Source organism: Jaculus jaculus, chromosome 2 (genome assembly GCF_020740685.1).
Source record: "Jaculus jaculus isolate mJacJac1 chromosome 2, mJacJac1.mat.Y.cur, whole genome shotgun sequence".
Lineage (NCBI taxonomy): Eukaryota > Metazoa > Chordata > Mammalia > Rodentia > Dipodidae > Jaculus > Jaculus jaculus.
In genome coordinates, this window is record NC_059103.1 from 53230947 (window position 1) to 53258565 (window position 27619).

General features: G+C 43.3%; 1 protein-coding gene across 1 annotated transcript in view; it reads left to right on the plus strand.

Annotated features, from left to right (window-relative positions):
- The first annotated feature begins 5157 nt into the window (after nucleotides 1–5157).
- Nucleotides 5158–27619, plus strand: part of Hsd17b3 (hydroxysteroid 17-beta dehydrogenase 3) — a 38220-nt gene continuing 15758 nt past the window's right edge. Inside the window, exons 1-4 of the mRNA XM_004656854.2 lie at nucleotides 5158–5311; nucleotides 7159–7205; nucleotides 25634–25709; nucleotides 27265–27372. Of these exons, the coding sequence (XP_004656911.2) occupies nucleotides 5158–5311; nucleotides 7159–7205; nucleotides 25634–25709; nucleotides 27265–27372 (385 nt within the window). The remainder of the gene's footprint in view (nucleotides 5312–7158; nucleotides 7206–25633; nucleotides 25710–27264; nucleotides 27373–27619) is intronic.

Below are 27619 nucleotides of genomic sequence, written 5' to 3' on the forward strand. Positions count from 1 at the left end.
CCATGCAGCCCCATCATGTGTGGCTGTCCCTACAAGGTCCTCAGCACTGCATAGCAGATACCCAGGCCATGCACTTGGACCTTCTGAACTGTGGATTCAATAGCCCCAGTATCTTTCTTTCCTTCTTTCTTTCTCTCCCACCTTCCTTCCTTCCTTCCTTCCTTCCTTCCTTCCTTCCTTCCTTCCTTCCTTCCTTCCTCCCTTCCTCCCTCCCTCCCTCTCTTCCTTCTCTCCCTCTCTCCCTCCCTCCTTTCCTTCCTTCTTTCTTTTCTTTTTGAGGTAGGGTTTCACTCTAGCCCAGGCTGACCTGGAATTCACTCTGTAGTCGCAGGGTGGCCTTGAACTCATGTTGATCCTCCTACCTCTGTCTCCTGAGTGCTGGGATTAAAGGTGTGCACTACCATGCCTGGCTCCTTTTCTTTTCTTTCTTTCTTTTTTTTTTTTGTAGGGGGTTTCAAGGTAGGGTCTTGCTCTAGCCCAGGCTGACCTGCAACTTACTATGTATTCTCAGGCTGGCCTTGAACTCACAGCTATCCTCCTACCTCTGCCTCCCAACTTCTGGGATTAAAGGTGTGCACCATCACACCAGGTCCCAGTTTCTTTACTAATCACCCAGCCTCTCTCTCTCTCTCTGTGGTGTGTGAGTATGTGTGTATGTGCTCATATGTATGTATGTGCATGTGGAGGTCAGAGGTGCATGTAGGGTGTTGCAGTTACCTTCTCATTCCTGGCAGAAAGCACCCAGCCAAAAGCAGTTGCAGGAGGATCAAGGGAAGCTTCATGATGGCAGGGAAAACATGACATGAGCAAAGGATGGACATCACCTCTGGCTAACATCAGGTGGATGAACACCACCAGCTGGATAGTGTGCCAAACACTGGCAAGGGGAAGCTGGCTGTCACATCCATAAGCTCACCCTCAACAACATACCTCCAATAAGGTTGCAACTCCCAAATGCCATCAACTGAGAACCTAGCATTCAGAACCCATACATTTATGAGGGACACGTGAATCAAATCACCTCATTCCACCCTTGGCTCCCCAAAACTGATAACCATTCATGATGTAAACACAAATGCATTCAATCCAATTTTTAAAGTACTCATGGTTAAAAAAATACTTTATTTATTTATTTGCAAGGGGTGAGAGGAAGAGAGAAAAAGTAAATAGGTACACCAGGGCCTCTAGCAACTTCATATGAACTCCAGATGCATGCACCACTTTGTGCATCTGGGTTACATGGGTCTGGGGAATAGAACCTGGGTCATTAGGCATTTCAGACAAGTACCTCAACCACTGAGCAATCTCTCTAGTCCAAGTCCCTATAGTTTTTTTTTTTTTTTTACATGAATTCCAGTGATGTTTGAACATCCTCATAGTCCAAGGTCTTTGAACTGAGCTGTAATACAAAATACAAAAAACTACCATAAAGGCACAGAATGAACATTCACATTACAAAAGATGGCATTGGACATAACAAACAAAGACTGAACCAATACAAGATTTAAAACAGACAGGGTAAACATCAAACTCTAAGTCCAGATAATTCTAACCAGTGACAAGTTCTGGAGTTCCAGTTCTCCCCCCGCCCCCCCCCCCGCCCAGATTTTCTGTTCATACCCTTAGGTATATTCCATTCAGTGCTGGCTGCCGTTCTAGGCAGCCATTCCATAGTCCTGGCATTTCCATTGGGTCTCCACTGCAACCCAGGGTTCATCCTCATGGCTCCATCCAGCCTCCACACAACAAGCCTGCTTCTCACTGGCCAGGGTCATTTCCAAAACAAAAACAAACAAACAAACAAAAAAAAACAAACAAAAACCATGTTGCAAATACAATGACCTTATCTTTTCTGCATTTGTTATACTCCATAGTACCTGGTGAGATATTAATTGGATAATCTGGGGGTGATAAAGCTGACTTTGGTGAGCAGGACACTCCTTCAGTGTTTAAGCTACTTACTTCCAAAAGAGTCTGCATTCTTCCGGCTGTCCCAGTGTAGATCAGCTGACCCAATGTCAATGATTGTAATCTCTAAAATGACTGCAGCTGAAAGGGCAGCAGTTTCAGCCCAAAGATTTCCTCTGTGTGCCATATTCGTCTGCTCACACCAGTCCATTTGTATGCTGCGCAACCCCGCGCAAATTCTCAGGACATCAGCAGGCAGAATGCAGTAAGCCTCTCATACAAACTGCTTCTAGCCCAGTCCCTGCAGACTTTATTCTTCCCCTCATAAGCAAAATCTCACAGTTCATAGTTCTTACCGTATTCAGCTCTTTCAACTCCTACCAGAATCCATCAAGCTACACTGACAGCCCTGCAAGCCATTTCTCAGGTCAAGGTTTCAAATCCACCCACATTCCTCCTGTGGATCAATTCCAAAAGGCAAAGCCAAAGAATCAGTTTTCTATCAGTAACAATCCCACTTCTTGGTATTAATTTTACTGTCGTACTTAACTTCTTATTGCTGGCAGAAAGCACCTGACCAAAAGCACCTTGTGGGAAGAAAGGGTTTATTTTGGCTTACAGACTCAAGGGGAAGCTCCATGATGGTAGGGAAAACATGGCATGAACATCATCTTCTGGCAAACATGAGATAGACAACCGCAACAGGAGAGTGTGCCAAACACTGGGAAAAGGAAGCTGGCTATAACACTCATAACTCTATCCCCTCCAAGAAAGTTGCAATTTGTAAATTGCCATCAGCTGGGGGTCAAGCGTTCAAAACACATGTTTGTGGGGACACCTGAAACCACCAGCACAGGTATCTTCCTTAATTTCTCCCTACCTTACTTTTTTCCTGAGACGAGGTCTTTAACTGAACCTAGAGCTCACTGTTTCAACTAGACTAGCTAGCCAACAGGCTCACGGAGAACGACCTGTTTCCTCCTCCCAGCACTGGAATTGTAGTCACGTACCGCCATGCCCAACATTGTACATGAGTGCTGGGGACCTAAACTCAGGTCCTCATGCCTGTATAGCAAGTGCTTTACCCACTGAGCCGACTTCCCAGCACTTCGTCCTAGCAATACAACACAGACCCGGACAATTGCTATCATAGTCACCTCACACCTAAATCTGCTCGCTGTGCAAATCTCTTAACTCTATCCCCCAAAGACCACTTCTTCCCAGAATCTATGAACTTTCAGAGTTATAATTCAGAGGATGTGTGTCTATTTCCTAGTCCTTTGCAATGGCTTCATGTTGCTTGGGCACTCAGATTGAGTTTCCTCACTAGGAGGACCCATTTCCCCCTCTTGCTCTCCATAGACCACTGTCCCCACTATCCAGCCATGGTTACTCCTGCTCTCCACAGATGAGAGTCTCCACTATGTGGTCATAGTTATTTCACACTCATAGGGATCTTCTCAGTTCAGAATAATGAAGCAGTGGCTCTTTTCCTCTGGAAGGAGATCCTCATCTCTGAGGCTGGCTCCTTCTTATCAGACTTCACCCAAACAGCTTCCTCATCAGGGAATTTCTGCTGAAAACCTTCCTGAGGTAACTCCTGACCTGTCAGTCTTTCCAGTCACACAGGTAATAGTATGTTTCTCCCCTGGCCCTTATGTCTGACCTTATCTTATTTATTTGCTTATTGTCTGTCCCCCATCCTAGAATCTAAGCTCAAAGATAGAAATTCTGAGCCAGGCGTGGTGGTGCACGCCTTTAATTCCAGCACTCGGGAGGCAGAGGTAGGAGGATCGCCGTGAGTTTGAGGCCACCTTGAGAATACAGAGTTAATTCCAGGTCAGCCTGAGCTAGAGTGAGATCCTACCTTGAAAAACCAAAAAAAAAAAAAAAAAAAAAGATAGAAATTCTGCCTCTGTGCTAATATATCCTCAGTGCTTCAAAACTATGACCACTAATTGGTAGGCAGCCAATAAATATTTGCTGACTACTTGGACACATGAATTGGATTTGATATCATTTCAGTTAGCTCATTATTACTAAAATACAATCCCCGAGGCAAGCTAATTTTATGAAGAGAAGAGTCTGAGTCAACTTAACGTTTTGTAGGCTAAACATCCAACTAGTATGGTGCAGGTTCTGGTAAGGATCCTTGCATTATGTCGCCTTCTGCTGGACTGTAATGGTGGAAATGCATGTGCAGGCAGGGACACCCTCTCAGAACATGAAGTCTTAGAGAGATTTGGAGGTCAGAGTTAAGCTTTTTTTTTTTTTTTTTTTTTTTTTTCTCGAGGTAGGGTCTCACTCTAGCTCAGGCTGACCTGGAATTATCTAATGTAGTCTCAGGGTGGCCTCAAGCTCATGGCGATCCTCCTACCTCTGCCTCCCGAGTGCTGGGATTAAAAGTGTGCACCACCATGCCAGGCTAGAGTTAAGCCTTTATAACTCACTTCTGGGGAAAAAAATGCTCTCCAAGTGACCAGTATTCCCCTCTGATGGCAGCCCTATCTCATGATTTAAGAACTTTTCACAAAGATTCCATCACCTCCTGCATCACCATACTGGGTGTAAGGGGACCAGGCTTTCAACAAATGAACATTTGGGAGACCTCAAGATGCTATTTTCACTTTGTATGGCCTTTGGGATGTGTGTGTGTGTGTATGTGTGTGAGTATGTGTGGGGTGTACACGTGTGTGTGCATGTGTGCGTGTATGCATGTATGCACACACCACAGTGGGTGTGGAGGTCAGAGCACAACTTTTGAGTGTTGGTCTTCACCTTCCATCTCATTGAGGCAAGGTCTCTTGTCCACTGTTATATTCACCAGGCTAGCTTGGCTTTGCTTTTTGTGGATTCTCTCATCTTCACCTCTCTTCTTGACATAGGAATGCTGGAACCATGGACACCATGCCCCACTTTCTGTGGATGCTGGGGATCTGAATTTGAGTGCTCATGCTTGCATGGCAAACGCTTGATCCATTGAGCCATCTCCCCAGCCCATGGCCTTTTCAGCCCCTCCACAGTGACAAAGCCCAACAGTGCTATAAAGATATTAGGAAGAATACTTTATTCAAAAGCCTGTGAATCAGAGGGTTGTGTAAAGAAGTAACTTTAATCTAAATGCCCCTAGTAGATGGAATACACCCAATGCCTCCCGGAAGGAGATTTTGGCAGGCCCCCAGGCTGTTTGCCCTGGGAGGCACACAGAGGGCAGGGGCCAGGTCTGGGTAGCATCTGCCGTAGGCAGTCATGGAGGAAGTTGTGGAACAGTTCTTCATTTCTGTGGGATTACTGGTGTGTCTGGCCTGCCTGGCCAAGTGCATGAGATTCTTCAAATGCATTTTCTTCAGCTTCTGGAAAGTTCTGCCAAGCTCTTTCTTACAATCAATGGGACAATGGGCAGGTAAGGGAAGCTTCTATCTATGTCTTGTTTCTTTCATTGTTTCTGCTTATTCTTGTTTTTGTCTCAAGATTCCTTGGGGACTTTAAATTTATTTTGTGGTACTACAAAGCATGAGTGAAGTTAGAATCATCTGCAAAATATCTATGGGGAGTGGGAAGAGAGCTTCTTAGCCCTTGCTTCTCTGTCCCTGCCTGGTCAACTCCCCTAGCTGAGTCTTTGGGGAGGTTTTTGATGCTTCAAATTAGAAATAAGGCAGAAATACCTACACCCTCAACTCCAGATTTATCAACTCAAGCATACTTCCATTTTGCTAAAGTGTATTTCTAAAATTTTGAAATCTAAGTCCTAATTTATTTAAAAATTTAACTGAGTATTCTGTGTCCTTATTTACTAATCTTGGCAATCTTACAAACTTAGCCATGGAAAATTTACAAAATACCATATAAGAAATTGTTTAGGGTGACATGAATTTCTAACTGATGCTTTTCATATTTTCAGTGTGTGTATTGATGCTGTATCCAGTGGCCTTGCTAAGTCATCTGAGCCCAAGTATATTCGAGATCTAAACTCTAGGCTCTGCACATGCTGAGCAGGTCTATACTTCTGCACAGCCCACTTAGACCCTCTGCAAACACCATCCCCAAAGAAATTTAAAATGGGGCTAGGGACTCAGTTTTTATGAACCAAAGTCCAATGTTTTCAACCATAGAGAGACATCAGGGAGAACATATATTCCAAGTGGAGGGACATGAAGAAAACCCAGGCATTAGAGGCTGAAGTTTTAAACTTCCCCAGAGAGTAAGAACCCTGAACTTCATGCCCAAGTAAGCTAACTGTATCTTTTGTTCATATTTTTAAAGCATGTATTTCATTGTTACTGCCAAGGTCAATCGCAGGTGTGTATGTGCGGAACTGACCCATGTGAAACTGTCACATTCTGTACCCATTGTCGAGGATGAAGGACTAGAAGACCTAATGACTTTGGGGTGAATAGATAGCTGGGTAGAGTATAAGCTCGTCAAGGTCTCTGAGGCCCTTGCACTCCCTTTGTGTATTAGCCTGTCTTCACTGTGTCCACTATCTTTCACTAGCATTGAGAGCTGCCGCATGTAGGGTGGGAGTGGGAAGGGCAAGACCTCCCTCTGCAGAAGGAACCTTGAGATGTTATGAGGATGACCACTGAGCAGGGGCGGGCCGATAGCAGGGTGCATGCTTGGCCTTGAGAGCCGAGACTTACACTGTCCAGACCCCTAAGAGGTGGGATGGAATGCTTCTTGACTGAGTGCTCTGTTACATTTCATTTCAGTTTTCTAGTCTCAACCATTACTCCACCAAACAAACAAACAAACAAACAAACAAAGTAAATGCCCTCATAACAACAGAAAATCTTTCATTTTGAGTGTGACTGGAGGAGCAACCAAAGTCTAAAGACTTGAGTGGATGAAGCTTTGCTGTAACACTGGGCGCTCTGGACACTAGACTTGCAAGGAATGTAGCCAGTGAGAAATAGCGGTTTAAAACTGAATTCTTTTTTAATGCACGTACGTGCATGTTCATGAGTGTGTGTGCAGGTGCATGTGGATGTATATAGAGGTGAGAAGACAGTCTCAGGTATCATTCCCCAGGTGCTGTTCACCTTTTGTGAGGCGGGGTCTCTCACTGGCTTGGTGCTTACCCATTAGGCTCAGCACTGAGATTGCAGGCATGAGCCACCACACTCAGTTCACATGGGTTTGGGATATACGCTGAGGTCTTCATGCTTGCATGACAAGCATTTCACCCACTGAGCCCTCTCCCCCGCTCCTAGAGATGCATCATTATACAAAAACTATTCCTGCCTTCCACAGTGATCACCGGAGCAGGCGATGGAATTGGGAAAGCATACTCATTCGAGGTAAGGCGTCTACTCGTGGCTAGCATCTGTGCTTTTATTTCAACAGTGTCATGCCGTGCAGCTCCAGCTGACCTCAAGCAGATCTTTGGCCTTAGCTTCCTGAATACCTGGGACTATAGGTGCTACCATGCCCAGCTCTGAAGTTGTCTCCTTGGAGACAGCCTTCTCCCTTGTAACCATGTGACATCTGCTCCGCACACACCACTTTTCTGAATATAAAGTCATAGACATTTATTTAAGAAGGAAGGTATCTTTCACAGAAAAGCAGACTAACACACACACACATCTGGACCTGGGGCAATCGCTGAGTTGGAAAGTGCTTGCCTTGCAAGCTTGAGGGCATACGAGACATCTGGGTATTGTGGTGTGCCCTTGTAGTCCCAGTGCCAGGGAGCAGAGGCAGGGGGCTTTCTGGGGTTTGCTTTCTGGGCAGGCTAGCTTAAATTGTAAGTTCCAGGCCAATAGCAGAGTCTGCCTCAAAAAAGATTGACAGTGCCTGAGAAATGGCACTAGAGGTTGTCCTCTGGCTCCACATGCATGCACACGTGCACACATTCCTAAGGTAATCGCTAGTTATCTTTGAGTATCACTTGGTTTTCCTGTCTTACATTTGTCTCTGTGTGTGATGTGCATGTGTATATATGTCTTTACATGTGTGTAGGCATATGGGTGCATGTGTGTGTGTGTGTGTGGAGGCCAGAGGTTGAACCCAAGTGACTTCCTCCATCACTCTCCATTCTATTTATTGAGGCTAGGTCTCTCCCTTGAACGCAAAGCTCACTGATTCAGCTAGTCCAGCTAGTCAGCTGGTGTCAGGGATGCTCAGTCTGCCCCCCGAATGCTGAGGTTATAGGCGCAGGCTGCCATACACATGTGGCATTTATGTGAGTACTGGGTTTCCAGTCTCAGATCCTCATGTAAATAAGCAAGGAACTTTCCAACTAAGTCATTTCCTTGATGCCCAGATAGATGTATTATTTAAGGAGGCATCCAAGCTACAAGATTATGATTTTTGTTTGTGTGTATAGGTGCACACGTGGTGCTAATGTTTTCAGGGAACATAGTGGAAGAGGGTTTGGAAAGGATGGAAGAGGGAGGGAATGGGGAGGAGAGCTCTGTCCCTGCCTGAAGGCAATGATGTGTGTGTCCCGTGTGGGGCTGAACACTCATCAGTCTCTTATATTTTAGCCCTTGCACCAGTTATGAATCTTTGCATTAACTGCCTCTCATTACTGAAAAGAAGAAAAAAAAAGAAGAAAACACCTTTGTAACTAGGGATGAGAGAGTTATAAAGATAAATATTTAGGGATCTGAGACGATGGCTCAGTAGTTAAAGGCACTTGTTGCAAAGCCTGGTGGCCTGGGTTCAATTCCCAAGCCACCATTTAAGCCAGACACAAAAATGGTACAACTGTCTGGTATTTGTTTGCAGCAGAAAGAGGCCCTGGTGGTATACACACACATACACACATGTGCATACATATGTGCAAATAAATAATTTTTTTTTGTTTTTTTGAAGTAGGGTCTCACTCCGGTCCAGGCTGACCTGGAATTAACTCTGTAGTCTCAGGGTGGCCTTGAACTCATGGCCATCCTCCTACCTCTGCCTCCCGAGTGCTGGGATTAAAGGCGTGCGCCACCACGCCCGGCCCCAAATAAATAATTTTTAAAAGATGGATATTTAGGGCCTGGGGAGATGGCTTGCTTGCAAAGCCTACTGGCCTGAGTTCAATTGCCAAGCCACCCACTGAAGCCAGCTACAACAATGGTGCCAGTGTTTGGTGTTTGTTTGCAGCAGTAAGAAGACCTGGTGGGTCCCATACACACACACACACACACACACACACACACACACACACACACGTATGTGCACACACATGCAAGTGAATATTTTTTAAAACGATGAATATTTAGGAGCTGAGGAGATTGCTCGGTGATTAAAGGCACTTGCTTGCAAAGCCTGCAACTCTAAGTTCAATTCTTCAGTACCATGTAAAGCCAGATGCACAAAGTGGACCATGCATTTGGAGTTCATTTGCAGTAGCAAGAGGTCCTGGCATGCCCATATCTCTCATAACAAACAAATGAAATATTTTCAAAAAAGATAGAAATTTAGAAGTCAGTTTGACTGGAAAGGCTGAATACCTCCATCAAAAGCTCCATGACCTCTGGATTACCTCAAGAGTTTTGATATTATTGAGCAACTTAGACTCTTCTGCTTCCTGGATTCTATCCTTGAATTCATACTGACTTGACCTACATGTGGCCTTCTCTCTCTCTCTCTTTCTGGGTTTCTCATTTTGGCATATGTATGTGTGCATGGTGTGCTGACATGAATAAGCATATTAGTATATTTGTGGGTACACATGTGGCTGCCAGAGGTAGATATCTGGTGTCTTCCTTAGTTACTTTCTACCTTATTTTTCAGATAGGGCCTCTCATAGAGCAAGGGGTTCACTGATTCAACTATGCTAGCTAGTGAGCCCCAAAGATCTTCATGTCTTTACCTCTCCAGCACTTGGATTCCAGGTGTGCACAACCTTGCCTGGCATTTATGTGGATGCTAGGGATCCAAACTCGGTTCTTATGCTTATGTGGCAATCAATTTGCCAACTGAGACATCTCTAAGCTTCTCTTCGATGGCTAAAGACTCAGACTTTTTTTTTCTACATAGAGGAGATGCACAAGTGGATGGTATTCTCAGTTATTAAATTCTTTTTTTGTTCATTTTTATTTATTTATTTGAGAGTGACATAGAAAGAGGCAGATAGATAGAGAGACAATGGGCACGCCAGGGCTTCCAGCCACTGCAAACTAACTCCAGACACGTGCGCCCCCTTGTGCATCTGCCTAACATGTGTCCTGGAGACTGAGCCTCCAACAGGGGTACTTAGGCTTCACAGGCAAGCACTTAACCACTAAGCCATCTCTCCAGCCCATCAGTTATTAAATTCTTTACTGTTTGATGAAGCAGGAGCTTGCAGGATCTATGGTGTCAACCATCACTCTGAGAGTCTCTAGAGACTTTGGCTGAGTGACACTTCTCTGGGCTTCTAGATCACCATCAGCACAAAAGATACCTCCTTGTACCTTCATGTCCTAACATTCTGTTCTGGCCTTGACCAATTCTTGCCTTGCTGTTCTCTGTGAAATCTTTTCTTTCTTTCCTTATGTTCTTTCTTGAGGTTACTTACACAAGTTTCTGGGCTCCCACCCACTATTTCATGCAGGGTTTGTTCTCTCTTCCAGAGACCTCATCCTTCTCTACTAAGTACTGCTCCAAGGAGTTCAATGAGGGGGGCTGGAGGGTCAGGACCCCAAGACTTGGAGCTTACCAGATGTGGGTGTTCATTCCTAACCTCTGATGCTTACTGGCTGAATTTTCACATCAGTGAATGGGAAGTGACGACCAGCTCACCTGGGCTTTTCTTAGATTTAGTGGGACAAGGAGAGCAAAATGCTTGGTGTAGATAAGCTTTTCCAAACTTATAGTTTTAAACTTTTTTTTTAAAAATTATTTATTTATTTATTTGAGAGCGACAGACACAGAGAGAAAGACAGATAGAGGGAGAGAGAGAGAATGGGCGCGCCAGGGCTTCCAGCCTCTGCAAACGAACTCCAGACGCGTGCGCCCCCTTGTGCATCTGGCTAACGTGGGACCTGGGGAACGGAGCCTCCAACCGGGGTCCTTAGGCTTCACAGGCAAGCGCTTAACTGCTAAGCCATCTCTCCAGCCCAGTTTTAAACTTTTTATTGACAATATCTACACATGTGCACAATATGCCATGATGATAGTCCCCTCCCAGCACCTTCTTTGTCCCTTCTTCCCTATTCTCTTCCAGTGAACTCTCCTTCATTTCAGCTAGTCCCTGGTCTATTTCTTTTTATTTTTTTCAAGGTTATTTTTTCTGTTTTAAACTTCATTTATTTACGAGAGAGAGAGAGAGAGAGAGAGAGAGAGAGAGAGAGGGGGGCAGATATAATGGGCATGCCAGGGCCTTCAGCTGCTATAAATGAATGCCAGATGTATGTGCCACCTTGTGCATATGGCTTATGTGGGTCTGGGGAATCGAACCTGCTGGGTACTTTGGCTTCGCAGGCAAATGCCTTAATTACTAAGCCATCTCTCCAGTCTGTCCCTGGTGTATTTTGATGTCACCATTCCCCACCATCCTATTATGTAGGTCTTGTGTAGATAACAGCATCAGCCACTGTGAAGTCATGAGTGCCATAGACACATTATGTCTGGGAGGCAGTATTGCAAAGCACTCCTCCCTTTCCTTTGGCTCTTGCATTTTTTTTTTCTGCTGTCTGTTCTGCAATGGTCTCTGAGCCTTGGATGGCATGATAGAGATGTCCTAGTGTTGAACACTCCCCTGCTTCTCAGTGCTTTCATGAGGTTTGAGTCACTCTAGTGGTCACCACTATCTGAAAAGAGAAACTTCTCTAACCAAAAGTGAGAGCAACATTAATACTTGGGCATAAATGTAAGTATTTAGAGAGCAGTTTAGTGGACATAATATATGTAGTTAGCCAGTCAAAAGTAGGAGTTTTTCTTCTAGAATTTATGAAGTCCCCAGACATGGACTTTTTTTAAAGTTTTTGTTTATTTATTTACTAGAGAGAGAGAGAGAGAGAGAGAGAGAGAGAGAGAAACAGAGGGAGGGAATGGGCATGCTAGGGCCTCCTGCCACTGCAAACAAACTACATACACATCAGCCACTTTACACATCTGGCTATACATGGATACTGGGAAATCAAACCCAGATCATCAGACTTTGCAAGCAAGTGCTTGTAACCACTGAAGCATTGCTCCAGTGTCCCTGACATAGGCTTTTGATTAGATTTTTCAGTACTAGGCCTCTAATGTAGTGGGCCTCAAATCCAATCAGAAAGCAGTTGTTTTCCCCCATAACAGACATGCCACCATTGCACTAGTTGGCACATTTGGCCTGGCTGACCAGCTATGAAGCTTGCAGGGTCCATTGCTGATTAATACCACTGATGACTTTTCTCCCCCCAGCAGGCTGCATAGGCCTTTCCAGTATCTTGACAGCCAATCAACAGGGAGAAGACTTCTAGCTCAGCTCTAGCTGGATGACTCAGTGTACTATAGCCCAGGTGTGTGGAGTCTGCAACAATAGGGTCTTACCACCTAGTTCTGGTAGGCAACCAAGAGCCTTGGCAATAGTCTGTATTGTCTGGGTAGGGGGCATAGGAGGCCTCCCTTACCAACAACTCAGTGAAAGGCATCCCATCCCTGGTTCCGAAACTTTCTTGTAACACTCTATGGTTTCTGGGCACAGTATTATCTACCCCCACAGGATTCTTCTGCCCAAACTCTCTCATTCATATGTATATTCATCAGTTAGTGAAGAAGTATGTTTCCATAAGGCTTATTATAACATCTTTAGTTTTTATCCATCACCCTGTCCTCCCCTCTATCCTCTCCCTTGACCACACTTACCCATGTAGACCATTCTGCCCCTCTATTTACATATCTACTGTACTCTCCCCCTAAGCCCTGCCCTCTCCTCTTTCCCTTTTTCCAGATTTCTGGCCTCTACTACTGAATTTTACTCCAACTCACATACAAATCTAAACATTTAAAGCTAGGATTCATATAAGAGAACATGTGGCATTTGATGTTCTGGGCCTGGGTTACCTCACTTAGTGTAATCTTTCCAGATCTATCCATACACTTGCAAATTTCATTTTTATTTATAGCCAAATAAAACTCCATTGTATAAACATACCACATCTTATTTATTCATTCATTAGTTGAAGGGCATCTAGATTGTTCCATTTCCTAGCTGTCGTGAATACATCAGCAATACACTAATGAGCAAGTATCCCTAAGGAAGTGAGTAGAGTCCTTAGGGTATATGCTAAGGGGTGGTATAGCTGGGTTGTATGGTAAATCTATATTTAGCTGTCTCAGAAACCTTCACTGTGATTTCTGCAATGGCTGTAACAGTTTACATTCCCATCAACCATGAAGTGGGGTTCCTCTTTCCCCACATCCTCACCTCATTTATTTTCAATGTTCCCCTCCAGGAACCCTTTCCTCCAGCAAGGATTCATGTTCTAAAGACCCTACAACCTTCCCAAACAGGGCCACCAGTTTGGAACCAAGTGTTCAAAGACATGAGCCTATGGGGGGCATTTTGGAACAGACAGAAAGAAAGAGAGAGACAGAGGGAGAGAGAGAAAGAAGAGAGAGTTTTGTTCACATGATTTTGGCAGTGGTGTGCTTCAGTTCTGATGGTGGGATGGCAGGCCACAGACCAGAAAGAGTGAATAAGGTAGATCCTATCCAGAGGCTATCTGCTGACCTGCTGATCTTCTTCCGGAAAGTTCAATCTTGTTTTCTTAAACATTATACAGCACTTAAACTGTACTGATGTACGTATTGTTACCCTTAAAATATCCCTCCAGGGCTGCAGTGATGGCTTCAGTATTTTAAAGGCACTTGTATGAAAAAACCTGCTGATCCTGGTTCAATTCCCCAGTATCCACATAAAGCCAGATGCACAAAGTTGCATGAGTCTGGAGTTTGTTTGCAGTAGCAAGCGGCCTTGGTATGTTCATACTATCTCAAAAAAGACATGAACATATTTTTGGAAATACACCTTTACATGTCAGACATATCTGTAATCCCAGAACTTGGGAGGCAGATGTAGGAGTTCAAGGCCACCCTTGGCTAAGTAGCAGTATTGAGGCCAGCTTGGGCTATATCAAAGCCTGTTTCAAAACAAACAAACAAGCAACAAAATAAACAGAAACAAAAATAAACACATTTTGCTGAAAGTCTTTGTTTTTCATGTGTTAATAATGGCTGGTGGAAGCATTTTTCTGTTTTGAAATCTTGTCAGTTCTAAAATCAGCATGGTCCCAACTTTTGCATCTGATGTTTGTCTTTCTTTGGTTCTTCCTGTGATTAATAGTGTTTTGTTGACTCCTGGACATTTCTGGTTTATGTGACCAGACTTCAGGTTTTACTCAAACTGTTCAGGTCTATACTGACGTTTCAGCAGGGGAAGAGTGCGTCCTGATTTATCCTTGACAAAGAGGTTCTCCAGTTGACTGCCACCAGGGGGCGCTGCTGCCTCCTCGCTGCTGCTAGGAGGAAATGGACCTGACTCCCTCCTAGGTCTTTCCTGCTGCTCTAGCTGGGAGGGACAGAAGTGCCTTCTTCTCTTCATTATCCCAGGAAAAAGGCAGAAAATGTGCCTTGCTACTGCTTCATGGGATATTTATTAGTATCTTTTCCATCAATATACTAAAACCCCTGAGGCTAGGTTCCTTTTCAAGAAAAAAAAAAAGGTTTACTTAGTTTATAGTTTTGGAGGCTGAAAGTCCAAGACTGGTGACTGTTGGGTAACTATCTGGTGAAGAGTAATGGTGAATGATGTCCCCAATAGTTGGTCATACAACAGTTGCCTTATTCTCTTTCAAGGTCACATCTTCCCAATGGCCAAAGGACCTGCCACTGAACTCAAGATCTTAGGTTCTACCACCAAGCTGAGGCATGAACCTCTGTCATGAAACCTGTGCTGGACACACCACATCAGACCATAGCAGGGTGGAAGTTTAGGTCTTCACCAACCTTGGGTGGTGGCAGCAGAGACAGTGTTGAAAGTCCCAGATCCCTCCCAGATTCCACTCAGAAAGGGGGTGAGGGTTGCTCTTACCAGCTGGGTGTCTTGTCCTTCTACTCAGCCTTTGCTGGCTGGGCTGGGGCTGGGGCTATAGTTTTTGTCAAGGTGTTTGCTTGGAGGAGATCAGTCATTGCAAAGGCATTTTCTTTTCTGTATGTGGTATGTGTTTGCCCATGCATATGGAGGCCAGAGGTAGACATCAGGTGTTGTACTGTGATAGTTTGAATGTATTCCCTGATAGACTCAAGTGTTTTATTAAAGCTTATAACCTGGGTCTCCAGCCACCTAGCGGGAGGAGATGTCAGTGGGGATGAATCCTGGGGTCTAGCCCAAAGGTGTTTTTGGGGGTGGATCTGATTTCCAGTCAAAAGGTGTGGAGAGAGGTCTGAGCTCTGGGGGTCCTGCTTGCTGTCTGTTTGTGTTTATTTTTTGGTGTATTCTGGCTGCTGGTGGTTTCTTTCTGCATGCTATGAAAGGGAGCCAGCTTCTTCCACCACTGATGGAACTTCCCCTGGATCTGTAAGCCTGAAATAAACCCATTCCTCCCCTAAATGTGTCTCATTTGGATATTCATCCAAACATAATTAGAACTTTCTATAAAAGCCACTTTATATTTTCCTTTTTTAAAAAATATTTTCTTTTTATTTATTTATTTATTAGAGACAGAGAGAGGGAGAGAGGGAGAATGGGCGAGCCAGGGCCTCTAGCCACTGCAAACAAACTCTAGATGCATGCGCCACCATGTGTATCTGACTTATGTGGGACCTCAAGAGTTCAACTGGGATCCTTAGGCTTTGCAGGCATGCACCTTAACCACAAAGCCATCTCTCTAGCCCCATATTTTCCTTTTTATTAATAGCTTTCATACTTATAGACAATAAACCATAATTCCCTCTCCTCCCTCACTTTCCCCTTCACAAATCTAAATTCCATCATATCCCCTCCCTCTCTCCATTAGTCTCTCTTTTATTTTGATCTCATCATCTTTTCCTCCTATTATGAAGGTCTTGTGAAGATTGTGCTAGGCACTGCGAGGTCATGAATGTCAAGACCAATTTCTGTCTGGTCGATTGAATTGTAAGCAGTCCTACCCTTCCTTCAGCTCTTACATTCTTTCCTCCACCTCTTCCACAATGGTCCCTGAGCCTTGGAAGGTGTAATGGGGATGTTTCAATGCTGAACTTTCTTCAGTCACATCTTCTCAGCACTATGGTGCCTTTTGGGTGATCCCAGTGATCACCGCCATCTGAAAAGAGATGCTTATGTAACCAAAAGTGAGAGTAGCATTAATATATGGGTATGAACATTAAGTAAAGCACTTACAGGGCAGTTTGGTGAGCATAATATATGCATTTAGCCAGACAAGAGCAGGCATTACACTCCTAGTGCTCATGACTCCTCCCACCATAGGCTTTTGATTAGATTTTCAGTACCAGGCATGCATTCCCCCCCATAGAGTGGGCCTCCAGTCCATTAGAAAGCAGTTGGTTTCCCCCATAACAGACATATCACTATTGCTACTGTTGGCTCATTTGGCCTGGCTGGCTAAACTTGAGATTTGCAGTGTCCACTGTTTTCACCACTGATGGCTTCTGTCTCCCATAAGGCTGCATGCAGGGCAGTCCTCTATTAAATAAAAGTAGGGACAGTGGACACCCTTGTCTCGTTCCTGAATTTAGTGGAAAAATTTCAGTTTTTCCCCCATTTAGTATTATGTTGGCTGTAGGTTTGTTGTAAATAGCTTTTATAATGTTGAGATATGTTCCTTCGATTACCAGTTTCTGTAGGGCTTTTACCATGAAGGGATGTTGAGTTTTGTCAAATGTCTTTTCTGCATCTATTGAAATGATCCTGTGATTTTTGTCCTTCAGTCCATTTATATAGTGTATTACATTTATCAATTTGTGCATGTTGAATCATCCCTGCATTTGTGGGATAAAGCCTACTTGGTTGGGGTGAATAATTTTCCTGATATATTCTTGTATTCTGTTTGCCCATATTTTGTTGAGAATTTTTGCATCTATGTTCATGTGAGAGATCAGTCTGCAATTTTCTTTTCTTTTCTTTCTTTTTTTTTTTCCCTTTGTCTGACTTTGGTATCAGAGTGACGTTGCCTTCATAGGAGTTTGGTAGAATTCTTTCCTTTTATGTTTTATGGAAAAGTTTGAGAAGCAGTGGTGTTGGTTCTTTCATGGAGGTCTGGTAAAAAATTACCAGTGAATCCATCTGGGTCTGGACATTTTTTTAGTTGGGAGACTTTTTATAACTACTTGGACCTCTGTGCTTGTTATAGGTCTATTTAAATAGCTTATCTCATCTTGATTTAATTTTGGTAAGTCATATGAATCAAGGAAATCATTTCTTTCAGATGTGAAACTTAGAGGCATATATATTCTTAAAGTATGTCCTTATGATTTTCTGAATTTCTTTGCTATCTGTTGTGATGGTGCCTTTTTTTTTATCTCTAATTTTATTAATTTTTGTCTATTCTTCCTTCTGGTCAGATTTGCTAACAGTTTATCAATCTTGTTTATCCTTTCAAAGAACCAGCTCTTTGTTTAATTGATTTGGATGGGCTTTTTTTTTTTTTTTTGGTTTACATTTCATTAATTTCTGCCCTAATCTTTATTATTTCTTCCCATCTACTGATTTTTGGTTTGCCTTGTTCTTCTTTTTCCAAGGCCTTAAGGTGAAGCATTAAATTGTTTACTTGTGAACTGTCTAATTTCCTAATATAGATACTTAGAACTATAAATTTACCTCTTAGGACTGCCTTCACTGTGTCCCAAAGGTTTTGGTATGTTGTATTGTCATCATAATTTGATTCTATGGATTTATTGATTTCCTTTTTGATTTCTTCAATGACCCATTCATCATTCAATAGTGTACTGTTTAGTCTCCATGAATTTCTGTATGTTCTGTAGTTTTTCTTGTTGCTGATTTGCAGTTTAATCCCATTGTGGTCAGATAGAGTAAAAGGGATTATTTCAATTTTCCTATATTTGTTAAGATTTGCTTTCTGTCATAATATATGGTCTGTTTTGGAGAATGTTCCATGTGCTGCTGAGAAAAATGTGTATTCTGCAGAATTTGGATGAAATTTTCTGTAGATATCTCTTAGGTTCATTTGTTCCATGACATCATTTAGTCCAGATGGGTCTCTGTTTATTTTTTGATGGGATGACCTGTCAATTGATGAGAATGGGATATTGAAGTCACCCACTACAATTATGTTTGGTGTTATCTGTGACCTTAAGTCTAATAGTGTTTGTTTGATGAAGTTGGTAGCCCCCATGTTAGGTGCATATATGTTTAGGATTGTAATGTGCTCCTGTTGGAGTGTCCCTTTAATCAGTATAAAATGACCTTCTTTATCTTTCCTCACTAATGTTTGTCTGAAGTCTATCCTGTCAAATATTAGGATAGCAGCACCTGCTTGTTTCCTAGGCCCACCTGCTTGAAATACTGTTTTCCATACTTTCACCCTAAGACGGTGTTTGTCTTTTATTGAGAGTTTCCTAGGGGCAATAAACAGCAGGATCTTGCCTTTTAATCCAGTCTGCAAATCTGTGTCTTTTGGTTGGGGCATTGAGGCCATTGATATTAAGAGTTATTATTGAAAGGTATGTATTTATTCTTACCATTCTTATTTTGTCGTGCTTCCTGTTTTCTCTTTACTCTCTTGTTTTAACTGTTATTTGGGTATGGTTTATTTTTCCCTGTTTTCTCATGTGTGTGCTTTGCTTTCTCTTCAGTGTGAAGGATTCCTTTAAGTATTTTCTGTTGAGCTGACTTAGTTGTCATAAATTCCTTTAGACTGTTTTTGTTATGGAATGTCCTTATTTATCCATCAATTTGGATAGATAGCATTGCAGGATAAAGTAATCTTGGTTGACAGTTGTTATCTTTCAGAACTTGGAACACATCATTCCAAGCCCTTTTGGCTTTTAAAGTTTGTGTTGAGTCATTTGCTGTTATTCTCATGGGCTTGCCTTTATAGGTGACTTGCTTTTTCTCTGAAAAAGAGAAGCAGATTCTCCAATAGAGAGTAAAGTTAGCACCAGACAAATGGGATAATCCTTATTTTTTTTTTATAGGAATTTAATAGGTGTAGGCCTTCTTGTAGCCCATGATTGGTGGTAGCTTGATAATGGAGAGTGAGCTCATGTTTGGAAATTTTTCTTCTATGATTTTGTTGAAAATACCTACTATGCTTTTGGAGTGAAATTCTTCTCCTACTATACCCTGAATTCTTATAATTTATCTTTTCATAGTGCCTCAAATATCTTTAAATTCCCATTCATACCTTCCTATTAGATTGCCTTTCTCTTTGTTGGACTGTATTATGTTTGCCACCTGGTCTTCTAGTTTAGATATTCTGTTCTCTCCTTCATCTATTCTACTGGGAGACTTTCCACAGAGTTTATTTGACTTACTGGGTTTTTCAGTGCTAGGATTTCTGTCTGGTTTTTCTTCAATATTTCTATTTCCTTACTCAAGTCTTGTAATGACTTCCTTATTTCATTAAGTGGGTTTCCTGTGTTCTCTTGGAATTCCTTTAGGAGTTTGTTTTCTTCTTTAAATTCCTTTGTTTTCTTCTTTGATTTGAATATAGATAAAATCATTTTTTTTGAAATCTTTCTCAGGCATTTCATCTAAAACAGTTTCATTGGGGGTCATTTCTGATGGATTTATAATTTTTGGTGGGATTGTATTGTCTTGATTCTTTCTATTTCTTATATTATTATGTAGTGATTTTTGCATGCTGAGTTGATTTGATGCTTGGGTTTCTAATTATATGCAGCCCTCTTAGACTTTAAAATCCAACTTTATAAACCTTCAGGGTTGGAGTTTAAGGTGCCAAAGGTAGTTCTTGTGCTCTAGTACAAGCACAGAAGTAGTTCTAGGTGTTAGTATTGTCTGCTACTCAAGTATTCTAGTGGGCTGGGTGGAGTGATTTATTAGCAAATTCTAAAATTCAACTGAGAAATATACACATTCAATAAAACTCAGCACAGAGTATGCAAGTGTGGGGATTAAAACAAACAGATAATCTTATAAAACTCAAAATTTTAAGGGTGTGTGTTGCTCTATACCCTTAATCCTGTCAGCTGGGAGGCTGAGATTTTTGTTCTGTTCTGAAATGGGTTCCAGGTCAGCCTGGGTCTGAATCAGACTCTGCCCCCAATAATGACAGAAGAAAAAGATAAAGGCCCTATGTAGCAGAAGCTTCAGGTTCACTGAGATGAACTTCCAGATCAGGCCCAGGTATAGAGGAAGGTATTTATTGAAGCTTACAGATCCAGGGGAAGTTCCATAATGGCAGACGAAGCTGGCCTGCCTTCACAGGTCCAAGCAGGGAGAGAAAACCACAAACCAAAAATCCACACAGCAGAGCACACTTCAGGACCTCCAGCTAGGCACACTTCGCATATCTTTTGATTGGAATCTCAACCCCACCACCACACCTGAGGGCTAGACCCTCCACCCAGTGACACTGCCTCCAGCCAAGTGGCTTCAGATCCAAACTACAAGGTAATTAAACACTGAATATTTTGGGAGCCATATATTGAAACTGCCATACCCTATGAATCTGAAAGCATCAAAGGCAACAATAGTCAACCACCAAATACAGCTAAATTGAGTATAGTAAAGCCAAGAATATGTAACCCATAACCTGCCCTGACATGGAGAGATTAGCATTTCCAGTGCAGGCCTATGTACCTGTTTTTTTTTTTTTTTTTTTTTTTTTTTTTGTCTCGTGACGTCTTGGGATGGCTTCTAATATCACCAATACTGACTGCCCAACTTGATTCCTCAGTGTTGTGCTGTGGATCTGGTGTTCTGATCAGCTGTGCTGGATGCTCTGCCTCCCAGGGCTGAATGAGTTCTCTGGAGGTTCGTGGTTCAGACAGGTGGGGGATGGGAAAGCACAGCCACATGATTATTTTATTGGTTTTTTTTTTTTTTTTTTTTTTGAGATAGGGTCTCACTCTGGCCCAGGCTGACCTGGAATTAACTATGTAGTCTCAGGGTGGTCTTGAACTCACAGTGATCCTCCTACCTCTGCCTCCCGAGTGCTGGGATTAAAGGCGTGTGCCACCACGCAGGGTCTCTCACTGAACCTAGAGCATATTGGTTCAGCTAGACTTAGCTGGCCAGGAAGCCCTGGGAATCCTCTGTCTTCGCCTCCCCAGTGCTGGGGTTACAGGTGCGTGCCACTATGACCAGCTTCCACGTGGTGTGCTAGGCGTCCTGACTCAGCTCCTCATGCTTGTGCAGCAAGCACCTGACCAAGCAAGCCATCTTCCCGCATCCTGCCTAGACATTTTCCACCTTGCTGAACTAGACATAGCGGTTTTTCTTTGGATTGTTTACTTTTTACTTTGGTGCCTGCTACCATTTCTGGTTTATCAGCTGCTCCAGCTTAATTAAGTCTGAAATATACAAAGCCAAAATAAAGCCCCCCAAATAAGTACTGTGATGTTCTATGGGTGCCAGGGCCCCTTGCTGATCTCTCCACATATTTGAGCCGTCTTTTATTTCATTTTTAAAAGTGAAAAAATTATTTTATTTATTTGAGACAGAGAGGGAGAAATAGGCAGGGAGAGAGAGAGAGGGAGGGAGGGAGGGAGGGAGGGAGAGAGAGAGAGAGAAAGAGAGAGAGAGAGAGGGAGGGAGAGAGAGAGAAAATAGGCGCTCCAGGGCTTCCAGCCACTGTAAATGAACTCTAGATGCATGTGCCTCCTTGTGCATCTGGTTTATAGTTTATCTGGTTCCTGGTGAACCAGACCTGGGTCCTTTGGCTTTTCAGGCAGGCGCCTTAACCGCTAAGCCATCTCTTCAGCCCCTGGAGCCATCTTAATATGTGAAGGTTTTAAAATAAGTTATTTCTTTGCGAACATAGACAGAGAGAAAGAGAGAGGTGGGGAGAGAGAGAGAAAGAAAATGGGTGTGCACCTGGGCCTCTAATCACTGCAAACAAATTCCAGATACGTGCACCACTTTATGCATCTGCCTTTATGTGGGTACTGGAGATTAGAACCTGGATCATTAGGCTTTGCAGGCAAGCACCTTAACTGCTGAGGCATTTCTCCAATCCCCCCCAACTCTTTTTTGATTTTTTTAGGAAATATTTTTTCATCCCTGCCTGCCCACCCACCACACCAAAAAAAAAGAAAAAGATATTTTATTTGTTTATTTGTAAGGAGAGAGAGCGAGAGAGACTGACTGTATGGAAGTTTTTAAATAGCACTTACTGGTAGGAAAGAAGACACACCCTTCCCACCTTCTAAGACTTCCCAGAAGTCTACTAAGTTAAATCATATTAACTTAGGCTGTATGTTTAGAGTGGCAGGAGACACTTAGCCTTCTGTTACAGGAATTGCAAAGCAGGTGGCAAGGAACTGGAGAGGAATGGCTGTGGGGGAAGGCTGAGGGTGGGCTTCAGGACTCTGAACCGGCTGCCCCGTATTCACACCATGTTCACGCCCTCCGCCCATGAATTCAAGCCTTTTCTTTTATTCTCTGCCACACAGAAGCAGCCCTGTCTTTCTCGTTCCCACCAACTTGGATAGATAAACAACTGCAAAAGCACCTTCCTTGGCCCAGACTTCAATGTACAGAGAGGAAAACCAGGCCCATTAATCCAGCCACTATTCCCCCCCCCCCCCCCAAGAAAGGCAGGCTGGGCCAGGCTGTGTTTCTAAGGCTTAACTCTGAAAGGGGGCCAAAAACCCTGCATGGAGCCTCTGGGCCTAAACCTCCTGGATAAAAGATTGAGACCTGCTCACACAACAAAGAGAACAATGTCCACCGGGACCACAGAGTGCTCTCGAGCCCGACTCCAGCCCAGACCACTTCACACGCCATGAGAGAAAGAACTCAATCACAATCTGGAAAGGCTGGAAGCTCACCAGGCAGAGGGCGCCCATTGTGTGGAAAATGCAAATTGTCTCCCCTTCCTGAGGCTGAAAAGTGACTTGTGACACTGAGGTGGCTTGATTCCTTAGCTAACCTTGTGATGGATTTCAACACCCAAAGTGGTGGCAGTGGGGCATTGTCCGTGGTGGGAAAGAGAGATGATATTGGTAGGGTTGGCTTTGGACTTTGGAATGGGCCAGCCCTCGATTTATGGGGGGTTTTCACCTTCTCATTATTATTTTAGTTTCAACAGACTTTATTTTCAAAATTGTGTGGTAAAACCTCATTGTAGTTTTAATTTGCATTTCCTGGATGACTTGATGATGCTTGTGTGTGTGTGTATGTATGTATGTATATATATATACAAATATATATATATACAAAATATATATACATATATACACACATATTTACATATATATTAATATTTAATTAATTTATTTATTTGAGAGAGACAAAGAGAAAGAGAGAAAAAGAGAGAGAGAGAGAGGATGGGCACACCAGGGCCTCCAGCCACAGCAAAAGAACTCCAGATGCATGTGCCCCCTTGTGCATCTGGCTTTTGTGGGTCCTGGAGAGTTGAACCAGGATCCTTTGGCTTTGTAGGCAAATGCCTTAACAGCTAAGCTATCTCTCCAGCCCTTGTATATATTTTTAATTAATTAATTAATTATTATTATTATTGGTTTTTCGAGGTAGGGTCTCACTATAGCCCAGGCTGACATGGTATTCTCAGGGTGAACTCGAACTCACAGCCATCCTCCTACCTCTGCCTCCCTAGTGCTAGGATTAAAGGCATGAGCCACCACACCAGGCCCTTGTATATATTTTTAATTCAAATGATATAAAGAAGAAAACAGAAAAAATATACCACCAATATAAGTCCTGTTGCAGATGAAAAGCAATGCAGTTATAAAATTAGAAAGTTTGGTCTGAGGAGATGGCTCAGTTGGTATGGTGCTTGCTCTGCAAGCATGAGGACCTGAGTTCAGATTCTCAGTTTCCATGTAAAGCCCGTGACTGTAATTCCATCATTGGGGAGGTGGAGAACCGAGAAATCACTAATTCAGCTAGACTAGCTAGCCAGCAGGCTTTAGGGAGCCTCCTGTGTCTTCCTCCCCAGCCTGCGAAGCCTATCTCTCCATCCCTCCTCCTCTTTCTTTGCTGAATGTAGAAGGGAGTTCATTCATTTATGTCATGAAAGGACCATTGTCTAGAGCTTCTTTTCTGCTCAAAGAAGTCTGCAGTTTTTGTGAATGGCCAACTTGAAATATGCCAAAGAGATATACTTGGGGTGGGATATTGGACCCTTCTGGACTTTGTGACAGTTTGGTCACAGCAAAGGCATGCAGATGGCTTTGCCATTGTTCTCTAGGATGGCTGTAGGATAGTATCTCTGGGACCCCCTGTGCCTTACTGCCCTTGAGGATGGCCTCTAGGGTGACTTCTGGCTTTGGTCTCTTGAGCAATGTGAAGTAAGCCTTCTGTACACATCCAAGGGCATAGTCTAATCAAGAAGATGCTGGCTCAACAGGCATGAGGCTCTCCAGAATGGACTCCACTGCCAACTTGGTGTTTAAACTGACCCCTCCTAAGAGGATGGGCAGTCGCTTATTCACCCAACACTTCTTAGCCTGAGTTATTATCAGTCTTACTTCTGCCATGCAAATATGTATAAACATGACTTTTTGGTTCTTAATGCCTAGAGAATACTAGAACCAAAAGGCATGATGAATCATTTATATTTTATCTGTTTTCATTCCTATACATCTGGGTAGTTTGGGGACCATTACCCAGCATCTAGGAGGGCTTCTCTCCTCCCCTGTGGCAGGCAAGGACAGTCATAACTCTTCTCAAGACTATGCCCCTAGTGCTGGGAATATTGGCTTCCAGGATGTATTGTATGCAATCCTCATATTTTACATTTGTCCAGCAAGCCCCACATGTTTCAGACAAGGGGCTCTCTGATCGAGGGCCTGCCCGAGGAGAGCTCTTACTGTATTCCTAGCATGTAACAAACATATAGCAAGCGTCCATAGCTCTTACAGTATCAGCTTCAGCCTGGCCCATGGTGGCTGCTTTGCTTATGGCTCAGCAACTGTTAGTCACATGCTAGGCATGCACCTTCAGTATGTTCAGTTTTTTTTTTTTTAATTAAGTAGAAACTTCGTATGGACACATTGTGTGTTGGTACCACCATTTCCCTCCTTCCTGTCCCCATTCCACTGAGGGCCCTCCTTAGTGGGATTGCTGGTATTCACCATGGAGTTGTGGGTTATGAGTTGTGAAAGCAGCAGTCACTCATTGTACAGTCTTTTGTTCTTAGCTAAGATTTTATGGTGCAAGCTGAGCATGTCTGGAGGCATTTCTATGAGACTTTGAGCTAAGTAAAAAAGTGAAAAGCTAAGTGAAAAAATGTGTCTATTATCTTTTCTCTTTAAATTATGACCTTAAATTGAATATGATCACGAATGTACTCCTAAACTGAGCATGCTTAGGAATGGCCCAACCCCTATGTGAATGTGAATATGTATGGGTTTCCTAAATAAAATCCACATGCTTCCTTTGTTTGGGGACAGAGCATTTCTTGCTGTCCTTATCTGCTGCAAGTTATAAATCGTTCTCTACTCTTTGACATCTTGGATGTGTTGATTTTGGCTTTCTACACACCAAGATGAGAGCCCATGGTATTCAGTTCTAGAAACTCTGCTACATTCTTCACATTTGAGTCCAGGGGAAGCAGGTGGCTCACCTTGTAACTAGGTGCATCAGCCTGATGCCAAGGTGTAAATCTGTCCTACCTGTCCTCTCATGGTCTTTGTGGTTTTCCTTACCCACACCCAGCTGGCAAGACGTGGCCTCAACATTGTGCTCATCAGCCGGACACTGGCAAAACTCCAGGCCGTTGCGGAGGAGATTGGTGAGTGACCCCACCCATTAAGGGATGGCACACACAGGTCAAGTACAACCCTGTCCTGCTACATATTCTGCCTAGAGCCTCAGTTGCCCTCTGTCCTCATCCGAATACTGGGGCACCCAGGGTACAAAGGGAAGGTTGTTAATCCACCCTAGATTCTCAATCTTACATGAAGCCAGAAGAGGCCAGGCACAGTAAGCCACTTTCTGCTTTGATCCCGGCTGGCTTCACCCTCAGAGTCAGCTCTGCTCACTCAGAGCCCTGGTGGCCTGGTGGCTTGTGGCCTCGTCCCAGTGTCTCTGCTGGGCTCCTCACAGAGAGTGCGGGATAATGCTTACTGGTCATTGTCAGCTTAAAACAAACAGACAAATAGATCTGCCATGTATGGTTACAAAGGACGTACAATGCAGTACAATGCTGAGCAGAGGATTTTATACATAGTGTTGATACATCATCTTTGACTTTTGAGAAGTGCTTGGAAGTTTTCTCAGTTAATACTGACCAAAATACTCCTTTTCAGTCACTTGAAACTTAACAACTAACTTAATAGTTCATCAACTTTTTAATTCAAAAGGCACTTGTCTTCCATTATAAAGACCTATTAAATTATGCAGGCTCTCGGGAGCCAGCCTTGCTTCTTTGGGGGAGGTTAAGCTAGAAGATGGGCAAGGGATGTAGCTATCAAGTCACACCACTCATCAGTGTGTCCTTGAGCGCACTGGACCATTGTACTGAGTCTGGATATTAGAAGTAATTTGATTTAGAACCAAGACCTTATTGAGTGCTTTCTTTACTATGCTAAAATGTGATTTTTATCATGTTATTGAAAAGTAAGTAGTGTCTGCCACTCTCAGACTATGCCTCATGATTGCTGCATCCTGAGACGGCCAAGGCTAAGGCAGTTCACCAAGAGGTTGGTCAACTCTGTCTGTGGCTTTTACACGTGTACAGTCGAACAATGAGCACCGAACTTGGAGTGAGCCGGGTCCCTGGGCACCTTAGTCAGCTGCTCTGGAAGACAGGAGCAATGATGTCACCCTACAAGGTTGTAGGGGGTAAGATGTATATAAATGCTGATGTGCTGGAAAGACACAAGGGATTAGTATGTCTACATGGGGAGGGGCTGGAAACAGGCGTCTTCTGAGCTGGGGCATCACACCTGGCTTCCACCCCGGTTCAGGCCTTTCAGACTTCAGCATGTGTCACTTCCCTGGTGTCTTATGCTGGTGGCCATCTGGCCGGCCTAAGGTGTCACTCAGTAGGTCTGGGGCAGAGCTCAGAAATTTACATTCTGGACCTACTTTGAGAGCCACTATATTAAATGTATTTTAAATACATCTACTTGTCCCTGTAGCAAATCTTAGAAGCACAAAGAAACCATGGCTCCCAAATCTTTCAGTATCTCCCAACACTTACCCAGGGTGTTCCCCACTTCTCATTGGGCTCTTCAGCTGGCTTCCTACGGTGTGCCTAGCAAGCACAGGAGTATCCAGGAACTTCCTGCTGAAGAGAGCCATTGGCATCTATTTCACTGAAACACCTGCTGTCTCTACCACAGAGTGGAGCACCGGGCGCCATGTGAAGATCATACAAGCAGATTTTACCAAAGATGACATCTATGAGGACATTGAAGAGAATCTTAAGGGCTTAGAAATTGGGATTTTAGGTAAGTAAATTATAAAATGCAAAGTTTGGTGTAATACATCAGTGAAGTCATTACCTTACCGGCACTTGATTTCTCCATGGTAGCTTAGGCTTAACCATGATGGTTTTGAAGCATTGAGGGGAATATAAAAGCAATTCTTCAGGAAACATTAATGTTTTCAAAATTATATACAGAATTTTAGAATGCATAGGTTTATTCTTAGAACCTTTCAAACTATATTTTTTTCTTTTGGGGATATATGTATATG